Source organism: Typha angustifolia, chromosome 2 (genome assembly GCF_048772165.1).
Source record: "Typha angustifolia cultivar Huaian chromosome 2, ASM4877216v1, whole genome shotgun sequence".
In the NCBI taxonomy this organism is placed as follows: domain Eukaryota; kingdom Viridiplantae; phylum Streptophyta; class Magnoliopsida; order Poales; family Typhaceae; genus Typha; species Typha angustifolia.
The window spans coordinates 1,283,598-1,300,380 of record NC_133240.1 but is presented as its reverse complement, the minus strand read 5'-3'; the positions used below and the strand labels follow the sequence as shown (position 1 = coordinate 1,300,380).

Here is a 16,783-nt window from a genome sequence, read left to right as displayed (position 1 = left end):
TTAAAGAACTTAGACTTTGTTTAGTTTGAGGCTAAGTTTCGAACTTGATTAGTTGATCTCATTTTTTAGTCTTGATCTTTTGAAGAGTGAACTTGGTTAGTTATAAAAATGATAAAAAAAATATTTGGTTATTGAACCAGGTTAGAGGTCCCTAAACTAGTTCGGAGGGATCCTTGAATTTAAAGCAAATAAGGCCGTAGCTTTTAGAAATACATTTCGGGATAGTACTATAATCGTTACCACAATATTGAGCCTCTTGTCAAGATATTACGATTTGTAGATAGTGACGGTAAGTCTGAGATGAGTTTTTTATATGAGGTTATGGATATAACAAAGGAATTAATAAAAAAATATGGGCAAAAATTATAAAAAGTGGTGGAAGATGATTGATTCTAGATAGAATAGACATCTACATAGAGATATACACTTGCTGTTATGCATGTTTTTAATTTACTAATTTACTTTTATTTCTGACTATTTAGAAATTTAAATGCTTACAAATTGTAGATTTTAAATTTCTACAAGATATTTTCTTAATCTAAGATTTCAATTCTCTACAAATGTCAGTAATAATGTTGAAGTCTTGTTAGGAGTTAGGAATGTAATCAGCAGGTTAGAGCTTGACATTCATAAACAAATTCTTTGCGATAAAAAAGTAAGCTATGATTCAATTAAATAATTTATTATCAATTGTTTCATGTTGTAATTTTTAAGATAATCAATTTCTTATAAAATGTATGCAATAATATATTTAGATGAAGAGATATAGATTGAAAGCTGGACAATTCGGTACTGTTAAAGTTGTTACAGCTATATCTCACAATAGTCCAACTGAATAATGGTCTATTTATGGATAGGAGGAGGTACTAAATTTGACACCAATAGCAAAAAGATATTAAGTCAAATTGTGTCTTCATCATAGTGTGAAAGAAATTGGACTATTGTCTCCTTAATTCACAGCGAAACATACAATCGATTGACAATGGAAAAATTGAAGAAATTAGTTTTCTGTCATTATAATATGAGATTAAGGGAGAAAAATTTAAGAAGAAAAATAGAAAATGATCAGTTGATTGATTTAAATTATGTTTTTAATGAAGAAGATTACTTGGCTCCATGGTTCAGAGAAGTGGAGGGTAAATTATTAGATAAAAGAGATAACCCATGCTTAAATGAGATATTAGTGGAGACCACAATGAGGATAGAAGCTGGTACGAGTTATTCTACAGCGAGAGATAGTACACCTACTAGTACCAATGTTAACCCTGATGATCCTGATGATACATTTAGTGGTGAGATCGTTCTTTTTACATTTACTAAGAGAAGCTAATAAGACATAGGGATTGAATACAAAAAAAACTAAAGATGTATATCCATATTAGCGACGATGTCATAAGGATATTGCTCCCTATGATTATAGTACATTGACTATTTATTATTTAGAGTCGTTATAAGATTCATATACTAGTTATTATCTTTAGTATTCTCAGACATAAGATCCATATGGTGATTATTATTATTTTTAGACATAACAAGATCCATATGATATGACTAGTATGATGTAATCACTTTTTAGAGCACTAGGCTCTAGACATCATAATTACAAACTCATTGTGGTTATGATGATGAAGAGCACATGAACTTATAAGAGCTAGCTCAGTATTCATTAAAGTTTTGACTTTCGAGTAAGGTAATACATTTAAAAAAAATTTAGGCTTCATATTTGAGTAAGTTTTATTTTCTTATTTTCTTACTATTTTTTCTCAATTTGTAAAAAAAATTTCTGCATTATTAAATAATATTTAGAATTTTACGTAATTAAAAAATAGTCTTTCCTGGTATGCATCATTTTTTTAGACATCCGATCCCGATACCAACACCGAGTTTCGGAACCTTGGTATTGAGCATATCTTACTTCAAAAATAAAAAAAATTGATTTGGGATGTCTTTCATCTAATTTTGATATCCTTTTGCCTTTTGGTGGTTGATCTATGCAAATTACGCTTCAAGTTTGAAAAATCAAAGGAAAATAGTTTTTGCCTAATATGCTCCTCTTTTGAAAAGTTGGGGAATAATCATCAAATTAGAATCTAATTGGGGTATGATTTAAGTATACCTACCAATTTCTATGAGAAATTGCATGTGCTACAGCAACATCTAGTGCTAAAAGACTTCAATTTAGCTCATAAAATGTATTTTAAGGTTTTGACAAGGTTTGCAGATTGTTTTCTGGGTATATTAGGGCCATCTGATTATATAACAGGCAACATTTCTTTGTTTTCACCTTGATGTAAGTGATCTTTTCAGCTACTATGGATGAAGGTAATCAAGTTAAGGGGAGACATGAACAACGTTTCCCTATACCAGGAGAGCCAGTTTGTGTCATATGTGGACGATTTGGGGAGTATATCTGTGACAAGGTCAGCTTGAAAAGGCTCAGTATATTTTTTTTCCGTTTTCTTTTACCTGTGCACAATCCTGTGTGTATGTGATTAATGTTGTTTTGCTCCAGACTGGTGATGACATCTGCAGCATGGATTGCAAAACTGAACTACTGAAACTCCAAGGTCTTGCACTAGTTGAGGTATCTTATCCATAGCTTCCCCTGCATCCTACCTTTTATGAATGGAATAGAGTTCTTCAACTAAAAGATGAAACTTTCTGTATCTTTTGCTAACAGGGAAGTGGTCCTCGTAGCTTCACTGGATCAAGAGATGTGCTAGTGATGCCTGAAGTAGAGAAGGATGGTAGGTACTACAGTAGGCACCAAGGGACCAAGGACTCTAATCTGCTTGCATATAAATGGTACTTTCAGGATGCCATCTTTTCTTGATGCTTAGTATAATTAGACTTTTGAAGAATATTGATTATCTTGGTTATATTGCCTATAGTTAAGTAAATAAGGTAGCCATCTAATTGTTGTAACAGTTCTGCATAGGTTCTTAGGCAGTTAACTGATTAACCTCCCAATAAATATATAAGTTCCAGGATGTAAGGAATATATTATGCTTTAATGTCATAGAAGTTTTTGTGACATGAGAAAGTGTCTTAATTTCATGCTACATCCGTGTTAGTTTTGTCATGGAAACTACTTCCTTACTAATTGGAGTTAGGCTGGATAGATCTTCCCTCGCTAGACTTGATATTGGTATTTGTGTTATTTTCCCTTAGAGTAGTTAATTGGCATATGGAGACAACAAGTTAGAGTTATTCACGACCAATAATTTAATACTTTATTATATGCTATTCTTATTTGATGATGTAACCTTCTTATCTGTTTATCCTTATGCTTGATAGAGATTGATTCTTATATCAACTCTACTGGTTGAAGAGAACGAATAATTAACAAAGACTTGATTTCTACATAATAGGTCAGGATGTTGACATATTCTATGATAAACGTACAATAGAACTTTATTTTCATTTGCCCAAATGAGATGTTTCAAATAAAAACAGAAAAGAGAATAACAAGAGTTGGACTCAGTATTCTGATAGAAATTACTAATCAATCCTTATGATGATCTGTATGAATAATAATTATTTTCGATGTAATGTGGCATGAAGTTTGTAAGCAATTGATTTTTACACTTGCTATAATACCAATGAGAATGATCCAAATAAGTCAAATAAGAGGAACACAAGTAACTCTTTATTTATTGTTGCCATTTTGTGGCACCTAGGTTCAAATTTACTACTGTTGTTTGGAAGCACTTCACCATATAAGATGAGCTTATTTTACAGAAAGCACATATATATATACCAGGAGTCAGGAGAGCACTACCAAGGGTCAAAAGTGGAAGCAAATATATGTCGACAGAAAGTTCCCACACATCAGTCTTAAGATAAGATAAAGGAGTTCATTTTGAAATTTTGGAGGGGAGATAGAAATCCTAGTTCAACTAGGTTTTGAGATATGAAAAAAAAAAATTCCAAATCAAAGTCAAATGTTAAGTTCGATTTAGACTAGAAAAGCTGCATCCTACTAGGGTTAGAAAATCGTACTTTAAAAACCAAAACCAAGTAGGAATATTAATCCTATTCAAACTATTCAAACTTAGCTCAAGTCAGAGAATGAAAACTAAGAGTAGGAAACGTAAAGCCAAGAAAAAATAGGAAAAATAAACACAACAAACACACAACCATAATTTTTTTAACGTGGAAAACCTTAGTCCGTTGAGAGGAAAAAACCATAGATCCATATAAACTAGATTAACCTATATCATATCATTTGTAGAAATAAGAAGCATTTACAACCCTTTAAATAATCCTTCATTTAAGTGTTGAAGTTCACATCTCTTGTTTGAAGTCTGTTTTGATTAACTACTTGATTAGATTGCCTCAATATCTGATTCATAGTACATCGCTACGGATTGCTCCTCAAACTCTTTATGCTAGTAATAGGTGTCAATATAGACTCGGTTCAGCTCCTTTGGTGCTCGATGGTCAATCTATGATGTAGCTTAATACTTGGATATATGTAGAAGACTCTCCTCACAATAGACATGGAATATGTTTGCGAGGGATCCTAGAACTCGTAGATGATTTACTTGAAGTTCCCTTGGGCGGGAGATGGAGAAAGCACCCCCCATCTGATCTTGCATCTCTGGTAGCGGCATATTGTTGACCTCCATCGCTATTGCTATCCTATTTTGCTACTGGTCCCAACACCAATCTGGCATATATATATTACAGGGCTCCCTCACTCCGGCCTATCTGATGAAGTTACTCCCGTAGAAGACAGCTTCATTTCCAGTATCAGATATTGCTTGCCAAATTATTTCCCCTGTATATCTATCAATCAGTGGGAAAACATCTCTATCCACAGGTGGCCACTTTTGATCCAATTACCATGACTATTGATGGACTTGCTTATGCAAAAATCAAATCAGCCTTTTTTCTGCTATGAGCTGTGAGTTGGTCAAGTCCACCTAAAAGAAAATAGTTTATATCTCATTATTTGACCATATATCATTAAATGAATATAAAGGCCCGGATGCAATTCCAATAGTAGGGGAGTTCCAGGCCAGGCTCCTATGCTTATGAAAACCATGGCATGAGTTGGATAGAGTCCCTTAGCCTCTCGTCCTCTTTTATAGGCATGGGAACCACATCCTATTAGGACTAGATGCAACTCTTATTAGGAATACAAAGAATCTCCTATTAGGAATAGGAGACTTAGAAAAAGAAAGGTCCAAGTCCTAATCTCACTCTCCATAGCCTTTTTTCAGCTCCGGTTCAGATTAGGTAAATTATAATAGGAAAATCCAAGTTCTAAATCAAGTCTGAAATTCACTGTTTATCTGCAATTGTTCACCATACTGTTCACTGTTACTGTAGCAGCTTCTGATTTCACTGTGACAAATGCTGAAAATAACTTTTTTGTTATACATAAATTGATTCCCTTTTGGATTCTCTTTACATGTACACTTCTTCCATAGGTAATGTGACTTGATCATATATTATTTCTAATTTTCTATATTTTACATCATTTTTCTAAGTATTTTATATCTACAAACTTGTCATTACATAGAATTGGACTAACAATTTTACTTTTATATTAGTATTTAGATATATTGAAACTTCTTCTGCTTTTACAGTACTTTGCTTTGTTTTTGCTTTGAAGTAAATTTGTTATAATAGAACTTGTATATTTCTCAGTTCCAAAGCAATTGGTCATTGTTATTGTAAGTCGGAAGAACTTGTACATCAGCAATTTAGGTGTCTATTACTTCAAATATCAGGATTTCTATTGTTTTAGTAATTTTCTTTACTTATGAAGGAAAATAATTCATCTGGCTTTTTTCTTGTTCCTATTTCTCCTTGGGTTCAAGGAATTGCATTTTCCTTTGTTAAGAAATTGTCCTATTATTGCTTGAAAAGTAAGCACTCTTAGATTGGACATTTAAGATAATGTCTTTGATGCAATAGAGGGTAAAACCACCTTCCTGTACTTTGTACTCATTCTGATTGTTGCTTCATTGCTTCTAAATTCTTACATAAAGACAATAGCTTGATTTGGAAAGTCTTGTAACATGTGAAATTTAGGGGAAATTATATTTTACCCTAATATGGGTAGGCCTGCATTCACCTCAACCTCCTATAGTGTATTTGTATCACTTTACCCGCATATGGTTATATCCAAATTGAAACCGTTATTTTTTTCATTATATCTTACTATACTATAGGTCGAGTTTGAAGATATTTATTAGAGATAGTTGTAAAAGATTGATTAAGCTTTCTAGCACATCTAAAATACGATTGAAATATATGACAAAAATATATATGTTAAATGTATTTGTCATATTTTTATTATCTAAAATCTGATTGATATTATTCTGAAAATATGTATGTTGATGTCATGACAATCAATTAGTCCAAGAGAGATTTAAGATGTGCTCGAAAGCTTATTTAATTTTCTACAACTTTGTTTCCAACGAGAAATTATAAATTTGATCTATAGTTTGGTTAAATATGTTGAAACAAGTAACTGTTACAGTTTACTCTGGACCACAATAGAGTAAATTGACACAAATAAAACCAAGGCATAAAGTGAATTTAGGCCTAATCACAGGGGGTAAATGCCTTTTTGAACTTCTGTTTATGTCACTCAACCCCTTGTAGTTTTAATCTTTATGTAACTGCTTGATAGACATGAATTTTATATGAAAATACCAACATGCCCTTTATGTTTACACAACTAATTAGAAAATATTTCTGTGAAAATCCATTTGTCTTATACTTATTTCATCTCAATCTTTCTTACTTTTACATTTTAGACATTGCAAATATTCCAAAAGAGATAATATATAGGGCAAAATGGTAAAAAAAGTGTTTTTTCTTAATGGGAAATTATGTTCACTATAAATTTTGAACAGAAAAACTAATAGTTGCACATATATCTGTTATATCACCAGTTGACCTAAAAAATTAAGCTGACAGGTAACAAACTAATAGTATATATCATATCCTTTAATATGTTTTCTCACATGAGCCTTTAGAAAACCAAACAACGTTTAAACTCTAGTCCTTCAGAAAACCAAGCTGATTCCATGTTAAATAAGGTTGCCCTAAAAACTTAAGTTGTTAGCAACAATATATATCATATAATAAGATTAGAACTACAAAATGGTTAACACACATGAAAGTTCAAGGAGGCAAGTTTGGATTTTGGCCTTTCTACCATGGGTTAAAATGTATTTTCCCCTAGAATTATAGAAGAAAAAACAGTACATCATAAAGCAGCTCATAGATGTTCTTTCTTTTTGCACTCCTCATTTCACAAATATGATTTGCATATTTTAATCTGATTGCTCTCTATCTTCTTATTTTTTTCGGCTAAACTTTGCACTTTCTTATTAGTTGGAAATGTCAAAAACCTGGACACCTTGCCGAGGACTGTTTGGTGAATGTAGGGTTTTCCAGACAATGCAACCAGGTTTAGCATCCTTTTTTTTTTTTCAATAGTTTAGGCTTCATATTCAATTGCTTACAATTATTGGAGATTGATCATACATAGAGAAGTACATGACTCAGTATATTTGTTTCATTGTTAGGAACAACTTTCCAACCACCGGTCTAGTTCAATATCTGGAGATCTACGTGCTTTATACAAAAGGTTGTTTGATTTTTTTTATTGCTTTCATTTTCTTTGCTAGAACAACTTGCATTAACTTGGAGAATGCTAATGTTAGCTAATATTTACCAGCTCGAGCATGGCTCATAACTACTCTCGGTTGGTTTATTTGTCTACTTATATCCTTCTAGCCATACTTCTTAGTTCCTACTTCTTGTCAAGGATCATGCAAGGATCTTTTTAAATAAAGTCATTTGGTCTAGTCAGAACCCTAATAATAATTTTAGCCTTCGTTCACTTCGGGAATAACTTTTTTCTTATTCTGAAATACAATTCCTTATATTAGAATAATAGTTAAATATTATAATAACCCTATTCTAGAATACAAATACTATTAATCAAAATTATATCTTATACAACACATCAACATAATTACTAATTTACTCTTCATATCTATCCCATTAACCTACTTTATATCAAATCAAAGGGTATTCATAGTTTTTTTTTATAAAATACCTTTACCCCATTTTTTTCTTCACTTTATATCACATTAAAGTTAATTATTACACTCTTATTTTAAAATACAAGTAAATATAATAATAGTTATTTTAATAATAAAGACCTCATTTTAGAAATAACAAAGAAGAATACATATTCTAGAATTGATCTTATCCTAAAGTAAATGAGACCTTAGAGTATAAAAGATTAATGTATCCTTTTTTATCAGCTCAAGTTTTAGAGTAATTGATGAATTAACATAACATCTATCTAGGAGGTGCTGACTTTTACCTACTTGTGAAAAAAAGTATAAAACTCCACTTGTTTAATCTAAAATTCGTATCTTGGGTATTTTAAAAATGTCTCGAGGTGATATGAGGAGGATACTATTTGACATATGGTCTAACATTTTTCTTGCATTGATGCTATTTGAATTTATTTGAGCTCTTCTTTTTTAACATTTTTCTTGCATTGATGCTATTTGAATTTATTTGAGCTCTTCTTTTCAATAGATGTCAAGGAATTGGAAAAGGTTCATCTACTGCAATGTGCAATACATGTCATGGCTCATCAAGTTTGGCATTATGCCTTGATTGTAGCATGGTCTTCTGCGACAGGTTTAAGTTCCTGTCCTCAAAAGATTTTTGATATTTTATATTTCATTCGATTTGTAAACTGATATCCAGAATTTCAGATAGTGTATTCATATGTATGACTTACAATATCTGAAAATATTCATGCTGTTCTCTTTCTTTACTTCTTGCTGACTCTTCTGTAAATATGAGGAAAGTTTTTCATTTTTTTGTCAATCTGTTGATTTGGGGTCTGGAGTATAGAACGAGAAAACCACCAAAATGAATATATCAGCTCTAATGCTGTAATGCCAACTTGATCTGAACAACAATGAGAAAGCAATTCTTTTATTTCATTAATTTAAATTAGTGAAGGAAAAAATGGAAATATAACCAGAGAGAATCAGTTTATGGTGGGAAAATAGATTGCAGTTTGAGGCCTGTAGTTATGCTTGTATGGTTCACCCCAAATAATTGGATTCCTCATACAAGTGAAAGGCAGTTAAAATAATCCTGAAGATAGTAATGAATGCAATAATATCTAGGAGGTTCGAACATCTTGAATCCTCAAAAGTGAGTCCTCTACTGATTAGATCTTATAATAAATGAATTGAAATGAATTTTCACTATGAGAAGAAACTCGAGTCTCTCAGTGCCCTCTAATTGAGTATTTGTGAATCACAGTTGGTAACTTCTTTATGGAGACCTTATAATATATGCAGCATAAAAATGTGTCTTTGTCTTCTTAGTTCCTTTGTTGAGCAATTGATTGCCTCTAGAAACCAACATATTCTGTCATAAAAAATGACCAATGCTAATGCTCAAAAGTAAGTATGAGTGGCTATGTCACGAAAAAGCTATTCTGTAGGTTTGTCACTTATTTCCTCCAATGTCCATCAAATATCAGTTCATGGGCTCAAATTCTGCTATTTGTACAGAAGAATCATGATCTCTTCTCTTAGCTTAATTATATTTTCAAAAATAAACAAATATCATGATTCTGAACAGCTCTCCAAACTGAAAAAAAAAAAATCATCTTACTGTTACTACAGAAAGGTGCATCTGACTTACCGAAGTACTTCACATTTCTATTAGGACTTTTTTTTTCTCTTCTACATGTCTCTATTGTGCCAGCATCCTTCTCATCCCCAAATAATATGAGTGAAATAGAAAGGTAGTTTTACAAAATCTCAGTAACATTAAGGGCACTTTCATTATCTTAGTTACATGACAAAATCACATAATCAGAATACAATTTACTTGCTTTGTACTGATCTCTACTTCTATCCTTGTTTAGAAGCTGTACCCGGTTTACTTTTTATACTAATCATCAATTTTGTTTGAATATTTCATCCAGTGCAGGTCATTTGAATGCACATATATGTGCACACTCTTCCCATCAGAGATTCTACTCATACAAGCTGCGACGTTTGGTAAGAATCATGGTGTTCTCTGCATGTGCAATACGGGTACTGTTTTTTTTTATTGATTTTGATATCTATTTGAGAACTAGAGTTCTTAGTCATTGAATTCCCTGATGTGCCTTTTTTTCTAGTCTAGGTCCAGCAGGAATTCCTTTTTAAGTGGGAGCAAATTCCAACATTTATCATAACCTACAAATTCTTAGTGAAGAATTAATAGTATTCTTACTAGCTATTATGACCTGCCGCGGTCAAGAGATAATTGGTGACTAAGAATAGGCTTTTGGTGCATGTTATTTGAGGCCTTAGGCAAATCACTATAATTAGAGGTGATCATCGGGCGAGTGGGGCCAAGTTTGGACCAAGTTTTTAGGTCGATCGGGCTTATATTTTTTCGCAGCCCTACTTACCAATCACTCAGGCTGGGCTAGGTCTAGGTTGGGCTAAAATACTATAGTCCATTACTGCTTACTAGCCCATGAGATGTCGGGCCTAAATCGGGCATAACAAGCCTATTATAATAGGCCAGATTTAAAAAAATTATATCTAATTCGGCCAAGCGTAATGGGTCACCATGAAAATATTTTAGTTTTCTTTCATAAGAATATACTTATATATTGATGTCTTATTTATAATATAACTAATGTGAGATTAAAATACAATGAGAATAGACAGACATAAAGGGTTAGGCCACGGGTGAGCTTAGTGGGTTGGGCTTCCGAGCTAAGCCGAGTGAGTAAAGACTTAACTATGTTGCCCATTAACATTTCGGGCTCAGCCCGAGCTAGGTTTAGTCTAGTTAAAACAAGGCAGGTTTGTGCCGGATTTGGGCGGGTCTGACCCAATAATCAACTCTTACTGTGTTCCTATGAGGAATCTTCATGTTATAGTTGACCTCGATGATAATCTCATTCCTTGTAAGTTGTCTGAGCAAGCTTCTGAAAGTGTTATACTGACACAAAAGCCTTTAATAGCCGCATTACCGCAAGATACCTGAATGTGTTGTTATACCATCATTCCAGATATATGTGTGTTCTTAGCATGATGTAAGATTCTGACACCATTGTATCTTAATATTGATTTGTGGTTATTGAGTACTGTGGTAAAAGAACCTTCATTATCAATAGATTCCAGATATGGTATATTTTATTGCAGTAAATAACTTAATATAGAACAATTTAATTAACCTACATTGAGTCGAAGATGAAGTAACCGAGATTTATTTGGCCTCATGCTGTAATTGAGCTTGAACTTGTATCCACATTCAGACAACTTAGTTTGGAGCAGGCTCAACAGGAGATAAACTTGAATTGCGCTTGAACTCCATTTTTCACAAACTGGCTCATCCTTCTCTCTTATATGCAGAATTACTGAATACTGATGATGATAAGTGGTCCAGAATATAGGACTAGGTTCACTGCTGCTTTATTATTCTATTTATAGGTTTTACTGATTATAATTAGTGTTATTAATTATTGCATTACCATTTATACACGAGATGGTGGATTTGTGAAACACTTCTTTTCAGTTTCTTCTAGCTATTGTTTTTTCTCACTATATTTTTTTGGTTCACTTTTCTTCTTGTAGTCATATGTCCATTTGAGAATCTATTCCTTGTAAATTCATCATTCTGGTTCTTTGGATCATCTCAATTCTCTATTAGTTAGCTGCTTAAATAGATGTCTATTTGTTGATTTTCATTAAGGATTCCATAGCACAGTAAGTTTAACTAGAAACCTTTTTGGAGCTTTAATATATTGGTTAGTGCAGCAATTCTTCCGTATTGCGAAGATTTTCTCCTTCCCATTTGGGAGAGGAAATTTAAGGGGCTCATTTTGTTGGACATAAACATTTTAACCATATGTCTTCTGTTTATTTTTCCATTTGCCAAGTTTGTGCATTAATCAACTGAATTGTTGCGCTTGTTCAGGTGAAATGTTGTAAATCAACATGCAATGTTATGGATATAAGGGATCTTCTAGTTTGCCATCATTGTCTTGATAAGGCATTTGACAAGTTCTACAATATGTACACTGCCACATGGTATGCAGTCTCCTATCTGATACTGGCTATCATTTCTAAGAAACATCAAGTACACTGTTAGTGTCAGATGCTTTAAAATGTTTTTCTGCAATCAAGTTTTATACTTAAGACATAAAACATAATTTTCTCTAATAAAAAATGATCGAAATTTTATAGCATCATAAAAATCATATCTTGGATCTAAGTTTATACTTTTGCTTGTCCTTTTCCATTTACTGGCATTTTCTCCTCTAGGAAGGAAGCTGGGCTCTCTATCATCTGGGGTTCCATCTGCTGTGAAGATCATTTCACATGGTAGCTTCATAAAATACTTACTCTAAATAAAGAAAAATGTCTTGAAGGGCATTTGAGCAAATGGCATTTTGTGCAGGCACCTGATGAATTGCACTAGTGCTGATGTAGAAGGCAGTGCATATATAATTAGCAGAAGCAGTCAAAGAACACGCATCGGCCAGCTCAGTGACTTCATTTTCTGGTGAGTTATTGTAGCCATTTCAACTTTCATATTAAAATTTGGTAAGTTACGTCTGTTTTGATTTCTAATGCTTCCCTCTCTATGCTACTTTCTTGAGCATAAGGCAGTGTGCACCAGTCTTGTTCATTTTCTGTTACTTATAGTAGTGGGGTATCTCTAAGTGAACTCCTTATATCCATCTCCAAATCTTTTGCATAAATCCTCTGCCAAAAGATGGATTGTTTATGCATCTCTTTATACTACTTAGAGGTTTGCATGTATGTCCCTCTCAATTTGGTGGAATTATATATATGACATGTCTATGTTTAATTGTCATTTTACAACGAATATGTGTATTTACGCTTATGGAATTAGGTCAATTTTTAAAAAAATATTCTAATTTTTAATACTAGAAGAAAAAAGCTAATGCCATTATAAGCTATTTTATTATTTAGTTGAATACTTATATAAGAAATAGTAATTATATTTGATATGACATAAAGTCAATATTAATATAATAAAGAATAACAAATTTGCAGTAGGAATTAGTGATATATTAAGCTAAATGACCAAAATATCCTTAATTGGATGTAAAGTAGCAGTAATAATTAGGTGTTGTCTAATGTAGGAGCAAAATAATAATTTTGGATTATTATTAAATTGATTTTTAAAAGTTATATGAAATAAAAGGAGAGAATGATGAAGTAATATACTAGAAAAAGCTAACTTATTTAATTACTATATCAGACCAAGGAGACTTATTCCAAAAGAAGATTATTCATATTCCACGAGTAAATAAGGACTTAAGCATTTTATAAATATATCTATCCTATCTTTTACTTATCTTAATTTATTCTCTATTTTGCTATTTTTGAAATGTAGTCAAACTTCTTTTGTCCCATAAGTTCGAAAATATCTGAGTTAGAGTTTTATTGAAAATGAATTTACATAAGAAGAGTAATGCTTAACACTGTATACTTCAACAAAAGCCTAAAGATTGGCAACAAAAGACAAAAAAATGAGAACCAATCTATTGTAGACAGTGTTGTCGAGTAACATCTCCTAGAGTTGAAAGGGGCCTCGTCCATTTGGATGCCCTTTTGCTGATGCCAAATAGTTGAAACTAAAGACTTTGTTGTTGTTTGTTGTTATTGCTTTCGAGTGTATAATAACCTTTTTTTAAATCTTCTCAAAGAACTTGTAGTACTCATGCTTCCATCTGCATTGCTGACTACAGAATCTCATCTCTTCTTCACCCCACCATGCATCCGGGCCTCCCATCTTTACCACCTTCCCACAAAAATGATCTGCGCACGGAACTCGAGGCTCTAGTGGCCATCTCTCCATGGTTACTTTCCTCATCATAGATGCTGCCTTCTTCCTCAATGCCCTGATCTTATGCATGTTGAAGCTTTCAGATTCCATGGTTGCAGATGCATCAGAAGCATCGTTAGCTGTTGCAATCCTCTCTAATATTTTCATGCCGAGAGACTGCGTCTGAGGGTTGTGGAGCAAGATGATGCTCATCATGTACGCCGCAACACAGTGACCGCCAGCCATTGCTCGATAAAGGTGGCGAACTCCAGAGCTCTTCCTTCTTCTGTTGTAGAATTCTTCCTGGAGAAATAGCACAATATAAGTGTAACCAACGTTATACAGGAGTATGTGCTAGTATCTAAGTTGTTACTATATATATATATATATACACACGTATATATATAAGTACAATGGAGGAAAGAAATATCTCAAGTTCTTCTATTCCTGTGGGACTCTATGTGCTTGTTAATTTCATATATAACATGGTGTGATAGAGAATCAATTCTCTCCACACACATGGATTCAGATCAATTGATTCTAAGAACCCAATTTACGCTCTACCTTTTCACTATTTTCAATTCGACCCCTCCATTTTTTTATACTATAATTTAGACGCCAAAAGAGAGGTCATAAACCAAAATAAACACAATGTAGGGTGTGAAATAAATAACTACCAATCCAAGTATGTAGCTAGCTTCGAGATTCCCACTCTCGGCGCAGCTCCGTAGCAAATCCAAGAACCTCTCTTTGTTCCACCAATGCAGCATCCACTCCTTCGTCACCGCCAGCCGCCGGCCGACCTCCCTCGACTTGGACGCCTCGTACATCATCTTGCACCTAAATGGATGGTGCATGCATGCAGACATGAACGGAGCTTAAAAAAAAGAAAAGGAAAACGAAGAAGAACTAAAAACAAACTATAAACTCAATTCGATCGATCTCGTACGATGATCTTAGATTAACGATGTCGCGTAGAGGAGCCGGCGAAGCCGTCGCGATTTTTACGACGACTTCGACGATGAGATCTTGAGGGAGGAGGTTGATGTGAGCTGCTGCAGCTTCGGTGCAACGTTTTATTCTCATCTTCTTCTTGTTGATCTTGAGAAAGAGATGGAAAAGAGAGAAGAAGAAAAAGAAAAGGTGGCGAAGAAGAATAGAAGTTGCTATTCCTTGTGCGAATAGGCTTTGTTATCGGAATAATTGGATAAGAGAAATAGAAGGTCGTGGTTTGATATATAGATATATCGATAGTGTCGAAGAATAGAAAGCAGAATAAGAATCGAAATCCGAGTAGGAATAGGAATTGGCTATTCGAAAAAAGGATTAATCATTAGTTGTCATTGGCGGTGGGGCGGTGTCACTAACGGATAGACAATCTTTGGTTTTGTCGTGTATAATAATAATTAAAATTAAATTTTTTTTTAATCCTATTGGAATTAGGAGATGTGCTTTAATTGGGTCGAATATTTATATGAGCTTATCGGATCTTTTAAAGGGGTGGTCGGAATCCGAATAAAACTGATCCTAAGAAGGTTCAAATAATCGAGATTGAGTTTCTCTCTCAAAAGATAAAAAAAAAAAAAGAGATTATAACAACTCTAGGAGAACACTAAGCTTTAATGAGTCGATTGTTAAGAATAATTTGAGATAAATTCAAATCAAATATGAAGCATAAAAGTATGTTTATTTAACTTTGATCTCTCTCTCTCTCTCTATATATATATATATATGAGGGTTTCTTCCCTGCAATAGAGTTAATTCTTTATCTATTAATTTGATAAAGATTTAATGGCTAAGATCTTTAAGGGTATAATAGGAATGAAAGATATTAATGGTTCAGTAGGTAATTTTTTTTAGATATATAATTTTGCATATTATTTTTTGACAATTATATTATCTTAATATTTTATCAAGTAAAAGACATATATATCATTAACTAAGAGTAATGTATATATATCAAAATAAGGGTATTGATATCTTTTATAATTAACTCGATGAAAATTTAATTACATTTTATCTTTTTGATTATTTTTTATTATTTACATATATCTCTCATTAGTTTAAGATTGATTTAAATTAAATTTTAATAGATAGAGATAGAGAATTATATTTAAATTAAAGTTTATCTCCAAATAATTAAATTTAAATTATTTAATATTAAATAATATCTCCTATAATTAAAGCATAATTATATTTAAGAGAGAAATCTTAACGAAACAAGAAAAAACACTTTTTCCGTACCGTAAAGTAAAGTTAAATGTTTATCAATCAGTTTGATAGAGATCTAATGGTTAAGATCTTCAAGAGTATAATAAGAAAACTGGAAAGTTAGGCACACGTAATTAAATCTTCTTAACTAATATATTCTTTTTCTCACATAATGTGGTTTTGGAACCGATACCGAAAAATCAATACCGGGTATGAAAATTAGCCATTATAGCCGTTGAATTAAGATTATAATTTTTAAAGGTGCATTGAAGTATTTGTCTATATATATATATATATTCTCATTTAAACTTGATTTCAGTCAAGCTAGAGTTTGTTATTTATTTACTTTTGGTCGAGAAGAAATTCATAGATTGAACTTTTATTTCAGCAAACAACAGAGTAGGAAAGAAAGCACCAAGGGAGACATCTCAAACTTAATAATAAAGGATAGGGACCAAATCAATTAAAGCTACAAAAATGTTAAAAATAATAGCTGAGAGTAAACATATTAGACCAACTAAAAAGCTAGAGAAATATATGAAAAACACTCTCCACTTTTCTTTTATTATAGTTCACACCCCATCATATGGATGATTATTTATTATTGATCTTGAATTTTATTTAAAATGACTCAAAAACACTATGCTGATTTTTTTTTTTAAAAAAAAGGTTGGATACTATATGATGAGTTAAAATA

The 16,783-nt window shown here is 32.5% G+C and overlaps 1 protein-coding gene across 5 annotated transcripts in view; it reads left to right on the top strand.

The window, feature by feature from the left end:
• The window catches only part of LOC140774957 (uncharacterized), a 38,285-nt gene extending 23,966 nt beyond the window's left edge, over positions 1-14,319 (top strand). For 2 of the 5 annotated variants that reach the window (XM_073118177.1, XM_073118160.1), the window contains 11 exons: positions 2,308-2,420; positions 2,513-2,584; positions 2,681-2,805; positions 7,360-7,435; positions 7,554-7,615; positions 8,584-8,688; positions 10,001-10,076; positions 11,995-12,107; positions 12,342-12,401; positions 12,478-12,582; positions 13,799-14,319. In XM_073118177.1, the coding sequence (XP_072974278.1) occupies positions 2,308-2,420; positions 2,513-2,584; positions 2,681-2,805; positions 7,360-7,435; positions 7,554-7,615; positions 8,584-8,688; positions 10,001-10,076; positions 11,995-12,107; positions 12,342-12,401; positions 12,478-12,582; position 13,799 (908 nt within the window). In that variant the 3' untranslated portion in view covers positions 13,800-14,319. Of the gene's footprint in view, positions 1-2,307; positions 2,421-2,512; positions 2,585-2,680; positions 2,806-7,359; positions 7,436-7,553; positions 7,616-8,583; positions 8,689-10,000; positions 10,077-11,994; positions 12,109-12,341; positions 12,402-12,477; positions 12,583-13,798 lie in introns of those variants that run through there. The other 3 variants (XM_073118168.1, XR_012106675.1, XM_073118187.1) reach the window with 3 other exon arrangements.
• Positions 14,320-16,783: the final 2,464 nt, after the last annotated feature.